This window comes from Mercenaria mercenaria, chromosome 10 (genome assembly GCF_021730395.1).
Source record: "Mercenaria mercenaria strain notata chromosome 10, MADL_Memer_1, whole genome shotgun sequence".
Taxonomy (NCBI): domain Eukaryota; kingdom Metazoa; phylum Mollusca; class Bivalvia; order Venerida; family Veneridae; genus Mercenaria; species Mercenaria mercenaria.
This window is the reverse complement of record NC_069370.1, coordinates 73,165,723-73,186,506: the sequence shown is the minus strand read 5'-3', so window position 1 is coordinate 73,186,506 and position 20,784 is coordinate 73,165,723. Positions and strand designations below refer to the sequence as shown.

Below are 20,784 nucleotides of genomic sequence, written 5' to 3'. Positions count from 1 at the left end.
CACAATTTAATAAAACTTCACACAAGTGATCTGTAACAACAGTAGTTGTGCTTGGTGCATGTTAGGTTCTTTCAGAAAAAAACATTGCAGAGTTACGGGACTTTGTGTTTTGTTACTATACTGTATACATAGAGTCTGCATATGCGATCTTGTGCGTGTGTGATCTCCTGAACTCATGCACACAGTGAAAATACAAGTGATCAGTACTAACCCTAGTTGTGCATTTAAGGTTCTTTCAGAAAAAATTCTGCACAGTTATGTGACTTTGTTTTATGTTACAATGTTATATACATAAGTCTGCATATGCAATTTTGTGCTTGCCTAATCTGAGAGTAATCTCCCGAACCATTGCACACAATTTAATGAAACTTCGCACAAGTGCATGTTAGGTTCTTTCAGAAAAATATTCTGCAGAGTTATGGCACTTTGTTTTTTGTTACTATACTAAATACATAATCTATATACATACAGTCCACATAATTATGCAATCTTGTGTGCATCAAATTGTTATGTACTGTGTCAGTGCATGTGGGGGGTAGAATCTACATTCATCACCTTCAGTGATAGCTCTAGTTCTCTCAATATCCACATTGTTACAAATGCCTGTAGAGAGATTATGTATCTATATTGTTTCATTTACAGGATATTCTTGCTAAAACTGGTGATACAGATGCGCAGCCAGTGAAATCTGTGGAAACATTTTCATCTAAACCATTACTGTACCAAGCAGTAGCTGCCCCCAAAATGCCACAGAGAAGTTTGCTTGCTGAGGCGTTCAAGGACAAATTCGACATTGGAGGTTTTCCAGATATTTTAAGGGATAACTTGTCAAGTACGAAAATGGCAAATTTTGAAAATCAGGGCAAATTGTTGGAGGATCAAATTAATATGTTGGAACAAAAATTAATAAATAAGGTTGATGAAAAAGAGAACTTTACTAAAAATTTTACAAACCCAATCAAAAGTAGTGATGAAATCAAGCAGGAACCTAAAGACATTTCTGAGATGGAGGAGGAGTCTGCAATGGTGACTTGTGGGAAGCTGGTTGTTAATCATATAATTGACAAGTTGTACTCATCAGATTTAGGGGCTGGAGCAAGAAGAGGAAACAACAATTCTGATGAAGTGGATGGTGAAAGAAAAGATGATGAGAAAGTTAATTGTGAAAAGACTGAACAGGAGATTAAAACTGAAAGTTGTGAAGAAAGATATGATATTGTTGATGATGGTCATAAAAATGAAGTTAAAGTGAAGGTCAAAGAAAAGGTGGTAGAAGCTGTAGATGCAGTAAGCAAGGCAGGTAGTTATGGATTTGATGTTGGTGAAAAAGTGACAAAAATAGAAAAAGGTGACACAAATGACTCGGAGAAATCTGTTGATGAAAATAGTTTAGATTGTAAATCTCTTACAAAAAAGTCTGGTAAAAGGCAGACGGCACCAACTGCAGATTCTACAGAGTATGAGAGTGAAGAAATTGACGAGTTTCAGCCTGTGAGAAAGTCTCGACGGAGAAATAGGGGTCAGCGATACCAGGAGTTAATAAATGAGGGAATCATCCAGAGGTCCAAGGAGAGAACTGCAGCTTTACAGCAGACAACACCTAAAGAAGAAAGGTATGATTATACGGTTTGTTGACGGTATTGTAAAATATTAAAGAACTAAAACATAGTAGAACTATGTTTTCATGCCCCCGAAGGGAGGCATATTAGTTTTCACCATTAGTGACAGCTCTTGTTTTAATATATCAAAACAATATGAATATAGAATATATTTGATCTAGTGTGCAGACTTGGATGTCTTTATAATAAATTCAGAATGTTCAAATATGGTAGGTTGATGTGACCAGGGTTCGAATTTAGCCAGATTTTCTACTTGCATTTTTTCACAAGTGGTATTTTTTTAACTTGCTAAATGAAAAAACAACTTGCATTTTCCGCGACTTGCCACTTTATTAGAACATTAACACAGACATCCACGTAACGAGTCCAGCCAATCGTATTTGCGCTATATAAGTAGTAACTTATATATTATAGATTACCAAAAAACCCACCGGATGCGGTAAACGTCATCAAAATTGGCGCAGGTACTTGTCAGCAGTTGAAAAGACATGCGCACGGGACATGTATCGAGTGTAAACTTCCGTTTACGACGAAAGATGAAAGTGCTCCGAAATTCGTTCTGCAAATGACAATGCACTGAAATGACCGCGAGTTGTTAAAGAAAGAACTTTGTAAGATCGAGATGACCGTCAGAAATGCACATTATTCGGCCAAAAATTTGCACTCGCAAAAAATGCTGGTGTCTGAAATCTCACCTCGCAGTTTGAAATTTGCACTCGCATTTCGCGAGTATGCGAGCTTAAATTCGAACCCTGGTGACTTCAGCGTGTATAGTGGTGAGATAGGGGAGGTAACACATCCTGCAGAATGAGGATTAGGATTGCATATTAAGACGTCTTGTGAGTTGTTCTGCTGACCTAATAATGGACTTGACAGAGTTTATGCATTAAGTGTAACATCATCCTCTTACATCATATTGATTGTCCAAAATAATAGACAAGCTTTGTTAGCACACTCCCAGCTCCTTTATAGCTCTAAAAGATATGTTGATGTGACCGCAATTTCCTTATTTTATGTTTGTATAGCACAGAGGAAGACATACATCCTATTGAACCGTTGAATTCCTACATTCTGCCAGAAACTGCTATACGTCGCATTCGGAAAAGAACAACATCAGAGTCGGCAAAAGACAAGATGCTTCATCCAGATGACGTAAAACGTTATAAAACTGGGTAAGTAACTGTGTACTTCTTTTATTTTGCCCCCTTCCATGCATTCTAATATTTGTTGACATATCTCAAAAAGTAGTTGATCCAGAGTCATCAACTTCAGAGGATTGTCATTCAGCATGTGGAGTTTTAATGGGGATTTCACACAGCCACACCAGAGTAATGGCCCTTTACTTAGTAAAAAAAAATGTATTTAGGGCATAAAAAATGGTATCACACGTGACTCAAAAAGTAGACTTACAAGTCATAAAACAGAGGATTGTTATGTAGCATATGAAGTTGTGCACCTGATGTTCTCTTTGGGCTTTCACTCAGCCAGACCAGAGTTATGGTCTTTGACTTAGTTAAAAATTCACATGAAGTGTTTAAAAGTTTAAGTTGCAGTTGTCTTATAAAATATTTCACCTGGTCATGAAACCAAGTACAGTGACAGGAAGTGGGGCAGCCAGCTTGAAACTTGTTTGATTCACTTTCTGGAAGACCAGCAGTCCTTTAGTAGAAGAGGTGTGGCTGTCACCTTGTGTTGTTTCAAACCCACAACCTCAGGGCATCTTGCTTGGCAATTATAGTTAAGAATAGGGGAAATACATTTTAACCATAGAATCGACATTATTAAATACACCTAGAAATTCAAAACTATCTAACTACCACCTTTGGAAACCCTTAAAATGGATCTTACAAAATAAAGTTGCAATTCTGCAAAAAACCTGTTACAGATTAGGTGAGTTACACTAAATAGTGATATTTGGTTTCAACCACCTAAATGCTGGGAAGTATTTCTAGTGACTGTGTAATCTGGCAGTTTTACAGGATAATAATTAGTGGCTTGTATCTATATAGTAAGATTTTGTTTGTTTGAAAAAATAAATAGGATTAGAGGGTAATTTTGTTAGCAGATAGTAAACCTTTGATTGAAATATTCTTGTCTGTTTTATAGTGACTTTGACCTTGAGGCACAGATAGCCACCTTGCCAGCATGTTCTGTGGAAAATATGGGTCGAAAACGAGGGTTTGCTCGACAGCGTCACTACAGTGAGTGTACCCTTACACAGAGGAAAATGGTCGATTGTGAAACATCACCTCATTCAGTCCCAGGTGAATTGTGGATTTCTAATTACTGAATTAAGATTCTAATTTATCAAAAATTTTATTCTGTTTTTCTATAGACTTTGTTAGGTGTAACATGGGTGATTTACAAAAGAGGCCTCGACCTGAACGAAAATCTTTTGTTAGCTGTCTGTCACATAGTGACAGGGTGAGCTTTTGTGGTCGTCCGTTGTCCGTCCGTTCACAATTTCCTTGTGAACATGATAGAGACCACATTTTCACATAGTGACAGGGTGAGCTTTTGTGGTCGTCCGTTGTCCGTCCGTTCACAATTTCCTTGTGAACATGATAGAGACCACATTTTGTATTTGATTTTAATCAAACTTGCACACAACTTGTATGGGCATAATATCTCGGTTCCTTTCGGAAACTGGCCAGATCCCATCATGGGTTCCAGAGTTATGGCCCCTTAAAGGGCCAAAATTTGCCATTTTTGGCTTGTGAACATGATAGAGACCACATTTTGCAATCAGCTTTAATAAAACTTGCACACAACTTGTATTGGCATAATATCTCAGTTCCTTTCGAAAACTGGCCAGATCCCTTCATGAGTTCCAGAGTTATGGCCCCTTAAAGGGCCAAAATTTGCTATTATTGGCTTGTGAACACAATAGATACCACATTTTGCAATCAACTTTAATCAAACTTGCACGCAACTTGTATTGGCATAATATCTCGGTTCCTTTCAGAAACTGGCCAGATCCCATCATGGATTCAAGAGTTATGACCACTGAAAGGGCCAAAATTTGCCATTTTTGGCTTGTGAACACGATAGAGACCACATTTTGCAATCAACTTTAATCAAACTTGCACACAACTTGTATTGGCATAATATCTCAGTCCCTTTCGAAAACTTGCCAGATCCCAGGGTTTTTTCTGACTATTTTGGGAACATAGCCTATACCCCCAAAATTGAGAATTTTGACGCGTAAATGTTCCAAATTGGGAAATATTTAGTCCCATAGGATATAGAAGGATGTGTTTTAGCACTTTCTCATACCCTTGTTTCACATTGTAGAACCTCTTTAAAATACTTCCATTACAAAATTGTCCATAATTTAGTCCATTTTTGTGCAATTTTGATGAAATTTTTTTCAGAATGTAGATTGGGAATTTTTGCACTCATTTTGGGAAAAATACATACTTTTTGGCATTGGGAATACAACCCAATAACGGCTATAAAACAGCCGAATAAAAGCCCTGGATCCCATCATGGGTATCAGAGTTATGGCCAGGGTTCTCACTAGCAATTTCAAGTTGCAGTCCTGGGACTCTCAAAGCTGAAAAAGTTGCAGTCCCAACTACTGACTAGACTGACAGACAGACTTAAATGTTTCGTCAAAACACAGGCCTCTATTGTACTGTCAAATTAAGTGTAGTCCGACAGACATTTTGTAATCACAATTTTTCACCCAAATATTGTTAAGGTGTGATGAAAAGGTAAAGGTAAAATGTAGTCAAAAATTAATGCAGGACAAAATCACCCCTGCACAACACCCCACCCCCTCTCCGCCCCATCCCTGCTGTTTCTGATCTTCCTGGACAAAATCCCCCTGTGAAATTATCAAGGTAGACAAAATTTCCCTTGTAAAAATATAAAGTTAGACAAAATTCCTGGTGATAATTTTATCTTTACCTTTTTATTTCAAAATGGAAACGTATATAAACATACAGTGAAAAGAAAATACATGAACAATTACTGCTTTTATTTTAATACTTATTAAAGTTAAAACATTCGGTCTAAAATACATTAAGAATGCACAGTATGTCTATGATCAACATATTAATAAATGCTTTTTCAGTAACATCATCGATTTTGCAGAATAATAATCACGTTACTAAGACTGGCATCAGCAGCATCTTAAAATTACTCGGACATTCATTCCTAATTATCACTTCTTCTAAAAAAGTTCTTTAAAACTGCCTGGTAATTAGTACGTGAGAAAACAATCGGAGTTACTCCAAACACTACGTAATCCGTCGTTAACAATTAGAAATTGTCACCTATGCAATCACGCCAACAATCACATGTATACATTCGAGTAAGCTTATCTCTCGGTGTACTGTAAACGGGCAATGCTGATTGGCTATACGCAGCTATCGGTGACAAGCGAGTGACTCCGCCCACATATTTTGCTCTCGAGTCAAACCTTGTGTATTCACAGGTTTATGTAATCAATTAATTTTCATTGCGTCTCACTGCAGAAACGTGCGTCCGGGGACTCCCAAGCTGCAATAAACACGCGTATACCGGGACCAATTATGCGTACAGGGACGCCGATTTCGGCGTTTCCGAGAACCCTGGTTATGGCCCCTTAAAGAGTCAAAATTTGCTATGTTTGGCTTGTGAACACGATAAGAAACAACATTTTACAATCAACTTTAATCAAACTTGCACACAACTTGTATTGGCATAACATCTCGGTTCCTTTTGAAAACTGGCCAGATCCCGTCATGGGTTCCAGAGTTATGGCCCCTTAAAGGTCCAAATTTGCTATTTTGGCTTTTGCAGCTGTATAGAGACTTCATTTATGGTTTAATTTGATACAGACTTGTAAAATATCATCAACAACAATAAATCTTGGATTCCATGATGAATCTTTCAGATCCAGTCATATGTTCCGGAGTTTCAGCTCCTGACTGACCCCTAAAAGAGCCAAAATTTGGTAATTTTTACCTTGTGAACACGATAGAAGTGACATTTTATATTTGATTTTGACCACACTTACACACAACTCAAGTCACAATAAGATCAGGGTTCCTTTTGAAATCTGGCTAGATTCCATCATGGGTTCTAGAGTTACTGCCCCTGAAAGGGGCAGAATTTTCTATTTTGGCCTTTTAAGCCATATAGAGGTTTCATTTATGCTTTGATTTGATACAAACTTGCACAGAATGATTATCTTGATGATCTCTAGGACTGAATCGAAACTAGATCATGTCGGGTCAAAAACTAGGTCATCAGGTCGAATAATAGGAAAAGCTTGTAAACAACCTAGAGGCCCCATTTATGACCCTAACTTCATGAATCTTGGTCAGAATGTTTATCTTGATGGTTCCTAGGTCAAGTTTGAAATTGGGTCATATGGGGTCAGAAACTAGGTCACCTAGTCAAATCAAAGGAAAAGCGTGTTAACACTCTTGTTCATTTGATGTGCATGAAACTTGGTCAGAATGTTTGTCTGCATGAAATATCATATGAATTTTTATCTGGGTCATGTGGGGTCAAAAACTAGGTCACCAGGTCAGATCAAGAATAAGCTTGTTTACACCCTAATGGACACAATTTTTTATTCTATCTTCATAAATTTTGGTCAGAATGTTTATCATGAAGTCTTGGACAAGTTCGTATCTGGGTCATGTGGGGTAAAAGCTAGGTCACTAGGTCAAATCAAAGTAAATGCTTGTTTACACTCAAGATGACACATTTTTTGGTCCAATCTTACTGAAAATTGGTCAATATTTGTTTCCATGTAATCACTAGGTAAAACATGTTTACACTGTTATGGTGTGTTACACAGTTGAGTGACTTAGGGCCATCTTGGCCCTCTTGTATTCCTGTTACAACCAATACTTTTTACCTGAAAAAAATGGAAGAGTATTTAAAAAATTTGATGTGATCTATACAAAATTGAGTTTGTAAATTTTGTATTTTGTTTATCTATGTATAAATTATAAGATGGCAGGTACATCATTCATATAGTCCAAGTTTATATTGAACAGCAGAGAAATATTATGTAACACAGAGGCAATGTAAATTTTGCAGATATATGCCAGTGCATGTGATATTTTGTTGATCCAGTTTTGTAATCCAGATCTTTTAATTTTAGCATTTGACATTGACAAGGCTGTCTCCCTGCCTCCCCACATTAAGCTGCCATCTCCTGAGACCAGCAAGGAACCAGTTACTGGAAGTCGTAAACGGAAAGCCCGTAAACACAGCATTACACATATGATACCTGCACCCCCTACTCTCATGAAAAATGGTAATATAATCCTATATTACCTTTTAGTCTAATGAACTATTCCTTATTTTTACCAGTTGATGAGTAGGAAGAGCACAAGGGTAATGAGTTCTGTCCCCTGGCTAGACAATTTCTCATAAACAGTTTGCTTATAATCCATGTAGAGAAGATGTCACTTGCTACGAAATCAGTAAAATTTGTGGGGGATTAATTTTCGTGGTTGAGCCTATCCACAGAATTAAATTTTAACAGACTGGTAAAATTCATATTGATCTTATGTTCAAAAGTATTTGTTATCAAAACCAAGAAGTTTGGTCTTCTGTTTGCTTTAAAGCAGATGGTAGAAGAACTTTCAGTTTCCTTCAATATTTTTAACATTTCCAGGACTTTCTTACAAATCCATATGAAATGATTAAGATGTATTTACTCATGTTTTGATAGGGAAAGTTAAAACAGATGGTGACAGTTTGGGTCCATGTCTGATCAAACCAACTGTTGAGATGTTGAAAGATGAAACAGACTATAGTGAGAAAGGACCTTCTGTTCCCATTACAAAAACAGACTATATTGAGAATGGATTTGTGGCACCAGCAAATAGATCCAGGAGCTGTTCTGATGTCTCAGAGAAGTTTTCTGATCGGTCCAAGTGTGAAGTGTTAAAGAATAGGTTGTTATTCAATAAAAATAAGAACAGTCTTTCAGAAAGTGAGGTTGTTGGTGATAAAATAACCACAAATGCGCAAGAAACAGAACTGAGTAAATGTTTAAATGAAAACAAAAACAAGACTGGTTCAGTATTGTGTGAATCCAGGGAGAAGAGTTTGATTCATAAAGTTGTAATACAGTCTGATGAAACTTTGAAGAATCTATCTGGTGCTGAAATGAATACAAGTGTTCCAAAAACAGTTCTGCAAGATAAACAACAGTGTGAAATAAGTGAAGTTACAGATTTTAACAACACTGCAGAAAAACTGGCTGAAAATGGAAACACTGTGAGAATGGAAAATCAGCCAGACCGTGAAAATTTTGTTTCGAAACAATCGGAGCAGTTCGTTCTTGGTTCAGATTCCTTTCACTTTGAACAGAGTAAAGTCAGAAAAGAAAAAAGTGTTAATGATCTGTTGAAGACTGGAAAAGATGTAAACAGTAACACAACTATGAACTCCTAAAATCTCATTTCAGATACCATATTTTGTTTTAAGACATGGTTTTTTAGATCTGTATGATGCAATGCTTCTTACAAAAAAATGTTTTCAGAAAATAATGATAACATAATTGTAGACAGAGTTGAGGTCAATAATGTAGTTTTGTTGACCAGTCTGAAAGTAATGTTATCTTCGTGCAATATTACTATCTGGATCGATAAAAGTATATATTGGCTTAAACATCGGTCTTCTGTTGTTATGTTATGTTTTAATATGAACAAGTTGAAATTTATTACAATGGAGAAGACAGTATCTATTTTTCAGATCATTATCAGTTTTTGCAAATCTGGATTCTTGACCAACCAAACTTGCTAGTTTCAGCAGGGTATATAATATTACATTTTATAAGATCTTTCTCTGAAAGGCCAGCTGTACTTTGGATTCTATGAGGCAGTAGAATTGTGTAATGGAATCACTTTACTTTTGCAAATTTTGCAGTTACATATGTGTGATATCTCTAAGTTAGGTCAGTGGTAATAAGAAATGAGTCAAGGGTTTTACAAGAAGAATTTCAGAATGCAATAATATTTTGTAAAATATGAACTAAAGAAAATAGATATTTTTATATTACATTGAATTTGCAGTGTTATAGAATCAGTTTAAGGGTGTTAAAAAGTAATTTGTCGTTAATCTTACACTGGTTTCACTGTGTCTGCCAGTCACTTGGACAGACTGGATTTTTTGTCTGGTCTGTAAATCTGTATATAAATTCTCAAGTAGCTTTATAAACATTAACTAGAATGTGTCAACCCAAAACCAAGGTCTCCCCAAGGTCTCTACAGGGGTTGCACAAAATCAAAGTCACTTTATTCCCTAGGTATTTTCAAATAAGTAAAACATATACCAGATTGTATGACATGATATTAATGAAGATATATGAATGCATTCAGTATGGGTCCTGTATTGCCTAATTACACAAACTTCATTTATGCTATAAATTGTTTATACGTAGTGGTAGCCGATATACATATGTAGTCAAGTCAGTGCTAAGGACCACCTAGCTCTAAAGATGACATGTTTTATTTCTGATATTGAAACTGTTCATTATAACCTGAGAATCAAGACCACCTGTAAAAGACATTTTGACTTTCTCAAATTTTGGCTTCACTGTACAGTCTAACCTGTATTAAGCAGCCAGTTTAGGGAGTACCGTAACTCAGTCTGGTTGTTTAAGGCAGGTGGTTGCTTAAGACAAGTTGAAGTTGGTGGCCACTAAGGCAGGTTCAACAGTACTCGCATTCTTCATCTACCTCCTATTGATACAGTGAACCTCTTTCATTTCATTATCTTGCAAAATAATAATCATTAATGTAAATCCATTTAGAACTTAAATCTATTCACATTTGTTGTCCCTATTTGTAGCAGCTATTGATTCTCAATTGAAATCAGACAGCTTTTTGTTCAAATTTGGATCTGTTTTAATTATCATCACATTGTATTGATAGAAACTGACAACCAAAAATGCTATGTATTAGTTTTAGTTTATGTTAATTATTAAAATGGTATTTGTTTGATGGAAGACGTTTTTTCACCAGTTTTTGACAATATGATAACTGCAGATGTGATAATTATACAGAGAAAATACATGAATATTGTATAAATTGCTTAGTTTCCATGAAAGGTGTGCCACTGTAGAAAATGATTGATTCTCAAGCAAGTAAATGTTTGTTTGTTCAGCTGAATTTTTGATGATGTAAGATTCTTGTTTGTTTCCATGTTAGATTTGGAAAAACTGGAAAAAAAACGTTTATTTTCATATACATGTAAATAACTTTGACGTAATGATATCAAGGGGTAGTTTGCACAATCAATTTGTCATACACAAATGAATTAACAAAAAAAACATCTAAGAAAAAAGATTTAAAAGTCAGAAGCCAAAATTTGAAATAAAACCTTCAGTCATAGCTAAATCTTGTTTTTCAGACATTATAGATCAAAACTGAATCAATGCAACTATGTGGTTTTATTTTATTTCAAGATATGTTGAATTCAAATTTGAAACTGTATTTTTATTGGAAGATGAATTGTAATTTAATTTTCTTGTGTCCCTTTTAGCTGATCTATTTTTGTGATTTTGTGGTACACAAAGAAAGATTTTAATGCTTAGTCACAAGTTAAAATATATAATTATTTTCACGAGTGTAAGAACTTTTGAGCTGCATTACAAAAAAACATTACTTTTCTTTAGCTATATCTTTATTGAAAAAGGTAAAACAGTTTTATAAAAAAAGTACATTTCTTTTACCTTACCATAATGTTAAAAAGGTGTGAATTTATTAGAGTATATTTTGATTTTTGACAAAATGTTGGTATTCTTGCACAATAAATGTACTGAAACAGGGGTACAATTAAGAAATAATAAGTTCCCAAACGTGGTTTATCCTAGAATAACCCGAGTTTTGAGTTCTTATGTGTAAGAATATATCACGAAGGCCGTAGGCCTGAGTGATATATTGTTTCGCATAAGAACGAAAAACTCGGGTTATTCTACGATAAATCATACTTGGGAACTTATTATTTCGATTCTAACATGACATACTAGTATCAACAGAGTTAGAAAAAATGGTAACTATTTTTTACGACCATGCTATGCACCTGGATCGGATGACATCATTGCACACGAGTGGTTTATTGTAGAATAACCTGAGATAGATTTTGCTCTACATGTATGTAGGTTATTTGCTGGTCGTTGTTGTTTTTACATTTCAGTGTAAGTGAACCATTTGAAGAACAAGAAGTGGTTGTGATGTAATAGTTTGCTGAAAGTCTCTTTTATATGAGGGTGAATCAAAAATAAATGGACACTGAAATTTACCCAGAAATATTCAGTACAAACCGAAAAAAAGAAGACAATAATTATCTTTATACCTTTACTACTATACACATGCACAATTTTACAGGAATATGCTAAATGTTGATATTGTTCTGCTGATATGTAATGTAAAATGAATGGAGCACCATTTGACAAAAAATGATGTCACTGACGAAAGTACATTACAATTTCTCGAAATACTCCCCTTTGTTTTCGATACACTTCCAATTTCTCAGTATGTAAATATTAGATATTCCTCATATCTAGTCAGTTTTCTTCTACAGCAAGACAGCATTTGGAGCAAATCACAAGAATTTGAAATTTAGCCCACACAATTCTTGTATTAAGGGTTAGAATACACATTGTTCATAGTTGTCAATTGATTGTCCTAGGTTGATTGTCCTAGGTAATACCCTGATGAAATTATCCTGCACAGACACCATTCTTTTATTATCGTACACCATAAGTGCCACTTGTATTAAATTGACATCTTTTAACTTCATGGCTGCTCTGTGAAACAGTATGTCTTCATCATAAAATGCAGACTACCGGTAGCTTGAGCTCTAAGCAAATTTGAATATTTCAATCACCTTTTATCAAGTCATTAATGACATTGATAATTAGGACGAACAGTTAAATGACCTTGTGAAATGTTTGTGTAACCTTCTTGTGTAATTCGAAAGACAGTTGGCGTATAATAGTGTGTAGTGATTAGCATTTAGATGTCGTTTTGAGTTGTTCTATTGTAACACACTGGGGATGAAATATCTGTTACATTTTATGAAACGTTTTGACTCCAGTATGAGTTGATCACAAAAATAAGGAGGCTGTACGTGAGACAAAGTAAACATGTGTCCACATATTTTTTGGTACATCCTCATATATATTTTTTTTTTCATTTGCAAATGTCAGGATATGAATGAAACAGATAGTGAAGGAATATTTCTAATATATCTAGTTATGTTAATTGTTTATTAATTGGTTGCAATTTAATTGTTTAATGATTGTTAAACATAAAATTGTGATAAGATTTGAAAATGTGTTAAAGTACATGTATGTTACCTAGCATTTTTAAGTGCTGAATTGTGTTTGTATTTTAAGGTAGTTTTCGTGACAGGACCAGATGTTTCAAAATTATGTTGAATTTGATGTAACTGTAGTTGTTTAAAAGTCATCACAATATACCTAGGTACTGAGATAATGAAGTAATTAAAACAGCAAGATGTTGAGACAGTGACAGTGTACAGTGGATTCCTTCCAAACCAAATACTCTTCGGACCAAAGAAAAAGAGGGTTTACTTATGTCATGGGAAGTCAAGTTTGAAAGAAATATACAAAAAAATAGTGAAATTAATGTATATTGTCATAACATTTCTTTCTTCAGTAAGTAACACAATAAACTGGTTTTATAGTGTTTATTTTTTGTTTAGCATTAGACAGAGGCTGAGAATATTATTGCTATGGAAGATCTGAAGACCTGACAAGCAGAGAAAGGTATAGAGGTTCCAGTTTGGAGAGGTTCTGTTGTATTTTTGCCATTATATTGTATTTTTTGCTGTTATTTAATGGAATATTTTAACTCAACAACATGTATACAAAGAATAGGTAGAGCTATTTGCACTCGCCTATATGTTGGCATCGGCATCCTGATTTTGTTTTGTATGTAAGCTTGTATCTCAGTTTACACAAAAAGGAATTAAAATGAAATAGCAAGTTTTTGGATAGGTTCTGACATGTCCTGCACAGGTTCCGTAACTCTTTTTTGCCTTTTAAAGTTATGCCCCTTTTTCGACAAAGCAATTTTTGTTTATGTTTTTGTATGCAACTTGGTATGTCAGTAACTACTTGTGGAAATGATTGAAACTTAGTACACTTGTTCACTCTGATGATATATCATGCTGTGCAGAGGACCCATAACCCCTTTGTCAACTTTGCAGTTATTTTGGTGTAATCTATCTCATTAAGCATAGTAAGTTGGGAAAGTTCTATGATGTTGCCCCTTTTGTACTTGTTTATATTTATGTTTTCATTATTTTATCTTTTGTAGTCACAAGGCTTTTGAATAGTTAAGCATTGCTGTCCTCCAACAGCTTTTGCTCATGTCCAGTACAAGCCCTGGTATATATGTATATATGCATCCTGTTGAAATAAGGCCATATGCTTTTGTCAGTACTGATATCTGTTCACTTACATTATTGATCAGTGAGATTGTTTCTGTCAGAATGTGTTGTATATGTGATGATATACATTCTTGTAACCCATCACCAAAGAGCAAAAAGTAGGGAAGTACATTGATAAAAGAAGCGTTCATCTACATTCACACTTATGTGATGATATAAGTTGCCATATTAAAACATACATTTGACTCATTTGTTTTCCATGCTATATTAAGCTTAGTAGAAAAGCAGGTATGTTTGAAATCTGCTGTATTGATGAAAGTGCCAGAGTACAAATAATTAATGTGTGGCCAAAGGTAAACTGTCTTTTTGTACTATCAGGGTAGGTTAGTGGAGGCATGTGAGAAGATTCTTCAGTTGTTGTTTTTTTCTGGCAGAATTAAATACTTGAAGTATTTATTAGCAGACTGGTATACAATTGTTTCATTTTTAGTGTTGTAAAGAAGTAAATTATTTATGAACCATACTTTGGTGTCCCAAATCTTTCTTCCTGCAAGAAATACATAAATAGAATATTTGCACTTGTTAAACACATTCTCTTCAATTTTGGTAGTTTGAGATGTTGAACAGAGTTAAATAATGGCATTTAATGTTTGTTTTTATATTTAATTTATATGATTTTGTGTTCTCAAAGGGCGGCATATAGTTATTATGTCTCCCACACCACTGTGGTGGGAGACATATTGATTTACTTCTGTCTGTCTGTCACACATGTTGTCCACACACTTACGTCAAACATTTCTCATCTGATCTTCACCAAACTTGGAACAAAATTTGTTTGCTAATAAGTCCTTGGCCAAGTTCGATAACTAGCCAAATCAGCCCAGGCACATCAGAATTATTGCCCTTGAACTACCGAAAATACTGATGCCAGTGATACAGCTTTATGATCAGGCAGTAGTGGGAGACATGTGCTTACAGCTCCAGTTTTCCTATGGATTACTGAAGAATACTTCAGCATTAAGAATCTCAAACTTTGTAAGCATGTTGGCTATGATGGCAGATGATCCCTATTGATTTTGAGATCAATTGCTCAAAGGACAAGGTTGCAGTGAATCAGTTTCCGATAATAACTGAAGAATATTTCGGCACGGGAGCTTCAAACTTCCTAGGCAGGTTGATAGTGACTGGCAGATGACCCTGTTAGAGATCCTAGGTCAAGGTTGCAGTGACCTTGAGCTGAAAATAGGTTTCCTATCTATAACTGAAGTATTTCATCTGAAGAACTTCAGACTCGTTAGGCAGGTTGTACCAGAAAAGATGATTCTAACAGTTCGGAGGTCAGTAGGTCAGAGGTCAAAGTCATGCTTACATGCAGTTAGGTTTTTTTTCCAACTTAACAGATAAATGGCATTGTGCTGATGGAAATTATTTCCCCTCGACTACACAATCCACATGATCCCCATTTGATTATGATCTAATAATGGATAATGATAAGGGTTTATGTTTTCATATACAGTGCATTCACGATGCTATGAATCGCAATTTAACGAAATACTGGTATACTACGAAAAGGTGTTGTGGTCCAGGCTGCTTTCCTTCTTATTTCTATGTTACAATGTCGCGGTTTTACGAAAATGCAATTTTACGAAAAATGCGTTTCTACGAATGTATTGTTATACCCTTAAAGCCTGCTTTCAACTAGTTTTAGTTGCGATTTTACGAATACCTGTATCGTCTAAGTTTCACACCTTCCGTAACGGCATGAAAATGCTTTAGAGTGGAAAGTGTCACTATCATTTAGCTGGGCGTAAACAGTAATTAAAGTGTAAAAACTTAGTAATTAAATTCGAAACACATACGCTGCGCACTATGACACAAGTTAGTGGCTAATATTTTCTCCTATAACTATCAGATCGGATGGCACACCAGTCACACTTGCTTCAATATCTGTACGTCTCAGTCACTGTATAAAGAAAATAAAAAAAATATTTAAGTCCTGATCATCTGTATATTGTCGTTTTATTACTCCGAACAATTCAGTCAAGGGTAGCTAAGGGTATCGGAATATGCAATAGCGATTTTTGTTCTCGTGCAGCAATATACCCTGTATAAGTTTTATGTACAGTGAATAAAAAGTGAAGAAAAAAAATCAACCCGTTTTACATTCCAGATAACATCTTGAGTTCAGATTCAAATAAGATTTGTAGTAAGCCCAGATGTGTGTACAAAAATGGTATACATGTACTCCAATACGGAAATCACATGTTTAAATATTACGGGTTAAGACATGTAGATAATAAGGTGCTGTATAGCGAAATTTCCTATGCTACGCTCGAACGAAAATGCGATATTACGAAACAAACGGCTGGTCCCTTAGCTTTTCGTAGGATCGCGATTGTACTGTATATGAACACAGGTCAAACTGCCCCATTAGTCTAGTGGAAGAGCATCTGCTTTGAGTGCGGGAGGTCGTGGGTTAGATCCCCTGCCATGTCATACCAAAGACTTGAGAGGCAATCAAATTATTTTGCAAAAGTAGTTTCCAAAATTTGCCTTCTTTTTTGTTGGGTAGAATTGTTACCATAGTATCAATTTGATGAACTGGTGTTTAATAATCTTCACTTATTGCAGTCAACTGTTTTAAATGACTTTGATTCAAGTGTTCAGAAACTTTTATTATTTTGTCTAAAATATTTTCAAGTGTCAATTAAGTTGTCATTCCTCACTTCATCATGCAGTTTTAAAATTATTTTCATCTTGATGAAATAAATGCATGGAAAATATATTTTGCAATAAAATAACATGTCTTCAGGTGAATGAAGAGATATGATTGTGCAAGTTAAGTTTATATTTGGTGCAAATAGTAGGTATGTGTGTTACTTTATACACACATATTTGAATAAACTTTTACACCTAGTTGAATAATGTTAAAACAGCACATAAGAACCAGTGCCATTCTATTGTAATATTTGTTAAGTATGTTATATAATTATGTGAAGCATTTTACACATTTTTAGCTCGACTATTCGAAGAATAGTCTAGCTATTCTACTCACCCTGGCGTCGGCGTCAGCGTCACACCTTGGTTAAGTTTTTGCATGCAAGTACATACAGCCATCAATTAAAGGCATATAGCTTTGAAACTTATTTTTTCTTTTTCTAGGTCAATTACCAACCTCTCTGGGTCAAGTCCCATAACTCTGACATGTATTTTGAGCAAATTATGCCCCCTTTTGGACTTAGAAAATTTTGGTTGAAGTTTAACATGCAAGTTACTATCTCCAAAACTAATGCAGATATTGATTTGAAACTTCACATGTGTCTTCGGGGTTATAAAACTAGTTGATAGCAGCAAGTCCCATAACTCTGACCTTCATTTTGGCCAAATTATGCCCCCTTTTCGACTTAGAAAATTCTGGTTAAAGTTTTGCGTGCAAGTACATACAGCTATTTCTAAAAGGCATATAGATTGAAACTTATTTTTTCTTTTTCTAGATCAATAACCAACCTCACTGGGTCAAGTCCCATAACTCTGACATGTATTTTGAGCAAATTATGCCCCCTTTTAGACTTAGGAAATTTTGGTTAAAGTTTTACATGCAAGTTACTATCTCCAAAACTAATGAAGATATTAATTTGACACTTCACATGTGTCTTCGGGGTTATAAAACTAGTTGATAGCATCAAGTCCCATAACTCTGACTTTCATTTTGGCCAAATTATGCCCCCTTTTGGACTTAGCAAATTCTGGTTAAAGTTATGCGTGCAAGTACATATAGTTATTACTAAAAGGCATATAGATTTGAAACTTATGTTTTCTTTTTCTAGATCAATTACTAACCTCATTGGATCAAGTCCCATAACTCTTACATGTATTTTGAGAAAATTATTCCCCTTTTTGGACTTAGAAAATCCTGGTTAAAGTTTTGCGTGCAAGTACATACAGCAATTATTAAAAGGCATATAGATTTGAAACTTATTTTTTCTTTTTCTAGACAAATTACCAACCTCACCGGGTCAAGTCCCATAACTCTGGCATGTATTTTGGGCAAATTATGCCCCTTTTGGAATTTGAAAATTCTGGTTAAAGTTTTACATGCGAGTTTCTATCTCCAAAACTAATGCAGATATTGAATTGAAGCTTCACATGTGCCTTCGGGGTTATAAAACTAGTTGATAGCAGCAAGTCCCATAACTGATATGCATTTTGGTCAAATTATGCCCCCTTTTAAACTTAAAACTCTTTTGATATTTAACCTTTTTGGGTAATATTTTCCTGCTTCTGGGACAATATTTCGAATAGTCGAGCTTGGCTGTCTTACGGACAGCTCTTATTAGCTCATCTGATTTTTTGAAAAAAAAATGATGAGTTATTGTCATCACTTGAGCGGTTGTCGGCGTCGGCGTTGCCTGGTTAAGTTTTATGTTTAGGTCAGCTTTTCTCCTAAACTATCAAAGCTATTGCTTTGAAACTTACAACACTTGTTCACCATCATAAGCTGACCCTGTATAGCAAGAAACATAACTCCATCTTGCTTTTTGCAAGATTTATGGCCCCTTTTGTACTTAGAAAATATCAGATTTCTTGGTTAAGTTTTATGTTTAGGTCAACTTTTCTCCTAAACTATCAAAGCTATTGCTTTGAAACTTGGAATACTTGTTCACCATCATAAGCAGACCCTGTACATCAAGAAACATAACTCCATCTTCCTTTTTGCAAGATTTATTGCCCCTTTTGGACTTAGAAAATCAGTTTTCTTGGTTAAGTTTTATGTTTAGGTCAGCTTTTATCCAAAACTATCAAAGCTATTGCTTTAAAACTTGCAACACTTGTTCACCATCATAAGTTGACCCTGTACAGCAAGAAACATAACTCTATCCTGCTTTTTGCAAGATTTATGGCCCCTTTTGGACTTAGAAAATATCAGATTTCTTGGTTAAGTTTTATGTTTAGGTCAACTTTTTCTCTTAAACTATCAAAGCTATTGCTTTGAAACTTGCAACACTTGTTCACCATCATAAGCTTACCCTGTACAGCAAGCAACATAACTCCATCCTGCTTTTTGCAATAATTATTGCCCCTTTTGGACTTAGAAAATCATTTTCTTGGTTGAGTATTATGTTTAAGTCAACTTTTCTCATAAACTTTCAAAGCTATTGCTTTAAAACTTGCAACAGTTTTTCACCATCATAAGTGGACACTGTACATCAAGAAACATAACTCTATCCTGCTTTTTGCAAGAATGATGGCCCTTTTTAGACTTAGAAAATCATGGGTAGGACAATATTTCTATTACACAAAAAAAATCAGATGAGCGTCAGCACCCGCAAGGCGGTGCTCTTGTTAAACTTGTTATAAAATTTGTTCATGTATACATGAATCTGTATGTTATTGTTGACTGTCTCTTAGTGTTTGTTCTCTATGCAGCTATGATTAAACATGTTGACATGTGTATCTAAGTGTTTTCTTTTGTATTCCAAAGTTACATACTAAAAGCTCCCTTTGTTCTATATCAAACCTGTTTATATATGAGCTTGACAGTGTCCTCAGAATGGCTGTTCCAGGTTTGTGCTAACATTTATTTGATTTCTTTCCTGGTTATAACTAGAGGAGTTGAAACAATTGCACAAATAGCAGTACTGTTGTCCTTTTAAATTTTTCCAATATATATGATTATGACTCGACTATTTTCAGTAAAACTAAGCTCACCGTTCTAAATCTAACGTGTCTTCCAAGAAAATTGAAGAGAATACTGAAGACAGATTACAGGTACTGGTTGGGAACCAGTATCTGGACAGGACCAGATTCCAGACACATGTAATAACCGCTTTATTTCGGCGTTTTTCACGTACCTGTTTCATCTGGATCATTTTGATGTTTGTTCTTCATGTCTACAACAAACCACTATATAACAAGGCTGTATAATGTCAGGTTTTATGATGATACCTCACATGTGTTAACAAAACAACTTTCTGTCTTAACGGGGCATGAAGATTGCATTGCGCATGCGTATTAGTTTACACTTGTTGTATCAAGTGGGGAAGAAATAATTAAACTACATATTGTCTTCTAATAATGATATGTGGTACATTTAATTTCATGGTAATAGTTACATAAAATGCAGGGCTGTCGATTTTTGCACTATTTTTATTCTGTATGTATTGGAATTATCAAGAATTTGTGTTAGACGAAATTCAAGTTTTTTACGATAGCTTCTCTTTGCTCTCGTAGCTACTATTGAAAGTTGGGTTATCTTTCATGTGCATTTTTGGAGAGATTAATGATAATGGAATGTGTAAAAATAGTTTAATTATTTCGATATCAAAATAACAGCAAAAACAATTGTCAAAATATTTGTCTGGCTACTGGTTTACCTCACTTCTTTTTGTGACCCCATCTGAGGCCCCATGAAACCCATATTTTACCTCAAAAGGCAATGCTGATTACAACATCGAATGCAGGAGCTGCAGTTTGTGCAGTGTGGGCTTCATTTATGTCAAATATTTTTTTAAGGAAATAATGGAGCCGAAATATGAAAATTTGTCTGTCTTCTGGTTCCCAACCAGTAGTTCTATTACAGCTGATACTACAGAAAGTAATATTTACATTTTACTTCAGTCAATTCTCTCAATAATTTATCAACATCAGTTCCAAAATGTCTGTAGTATTTGAAATTTGTTTACCTCTTGTCAAAATGGTGATCTTAAATAGTAAACAAAATCAATATTTCTTATATGCCAGTGAAATTGGATGTGTGATATAATCACCTGCAGCACTGCTGCTGCTA

At 35.0% G+C, this 20,784-nt stretch overlaps 1 protein-coding gene across 7 annotated transcripts in view; it reads left to right on the top strand.

Annotated features, from left to right (window-relative positions):
- The window catches only part of LOC123560636 (HMG box transcription factor BBX-like), a 34,443-nt gene extending 14,992 nt beyond the window's left edge, over positions 1-19,451 (top strand). For all 7 annotated transcript variants that reach the window (XM_053553360.1, XM_053553362.1, XM_053553364.1 and 4 more), the window contains 5 exons: positions 643-1,613; positions 2,645-2,791; positions 3,726-3,883; positions 7,726-7,881; positions 8,302-19,451. In XM_053553360.1, the coding sequence (XP_053409335.1) occupies positions 643-1,613; positions 2,645-2,791; positions 3,726-3,883; positions 7,726-7,881; positions 8,302-9,029 (2,160 nt within the window). In that variant the 3' untranslated portion in view covers positions 9,030-19,451. The remainder of the gene's footprint in view (positions 1-642; positions 1,614-2,644; positions 2,792-3,725; positions 3,884-7,725; positions 7,882-8,301) is intronic.
- Positions 19,452-20,784: the final 1,333 nt, after the last annotated feature.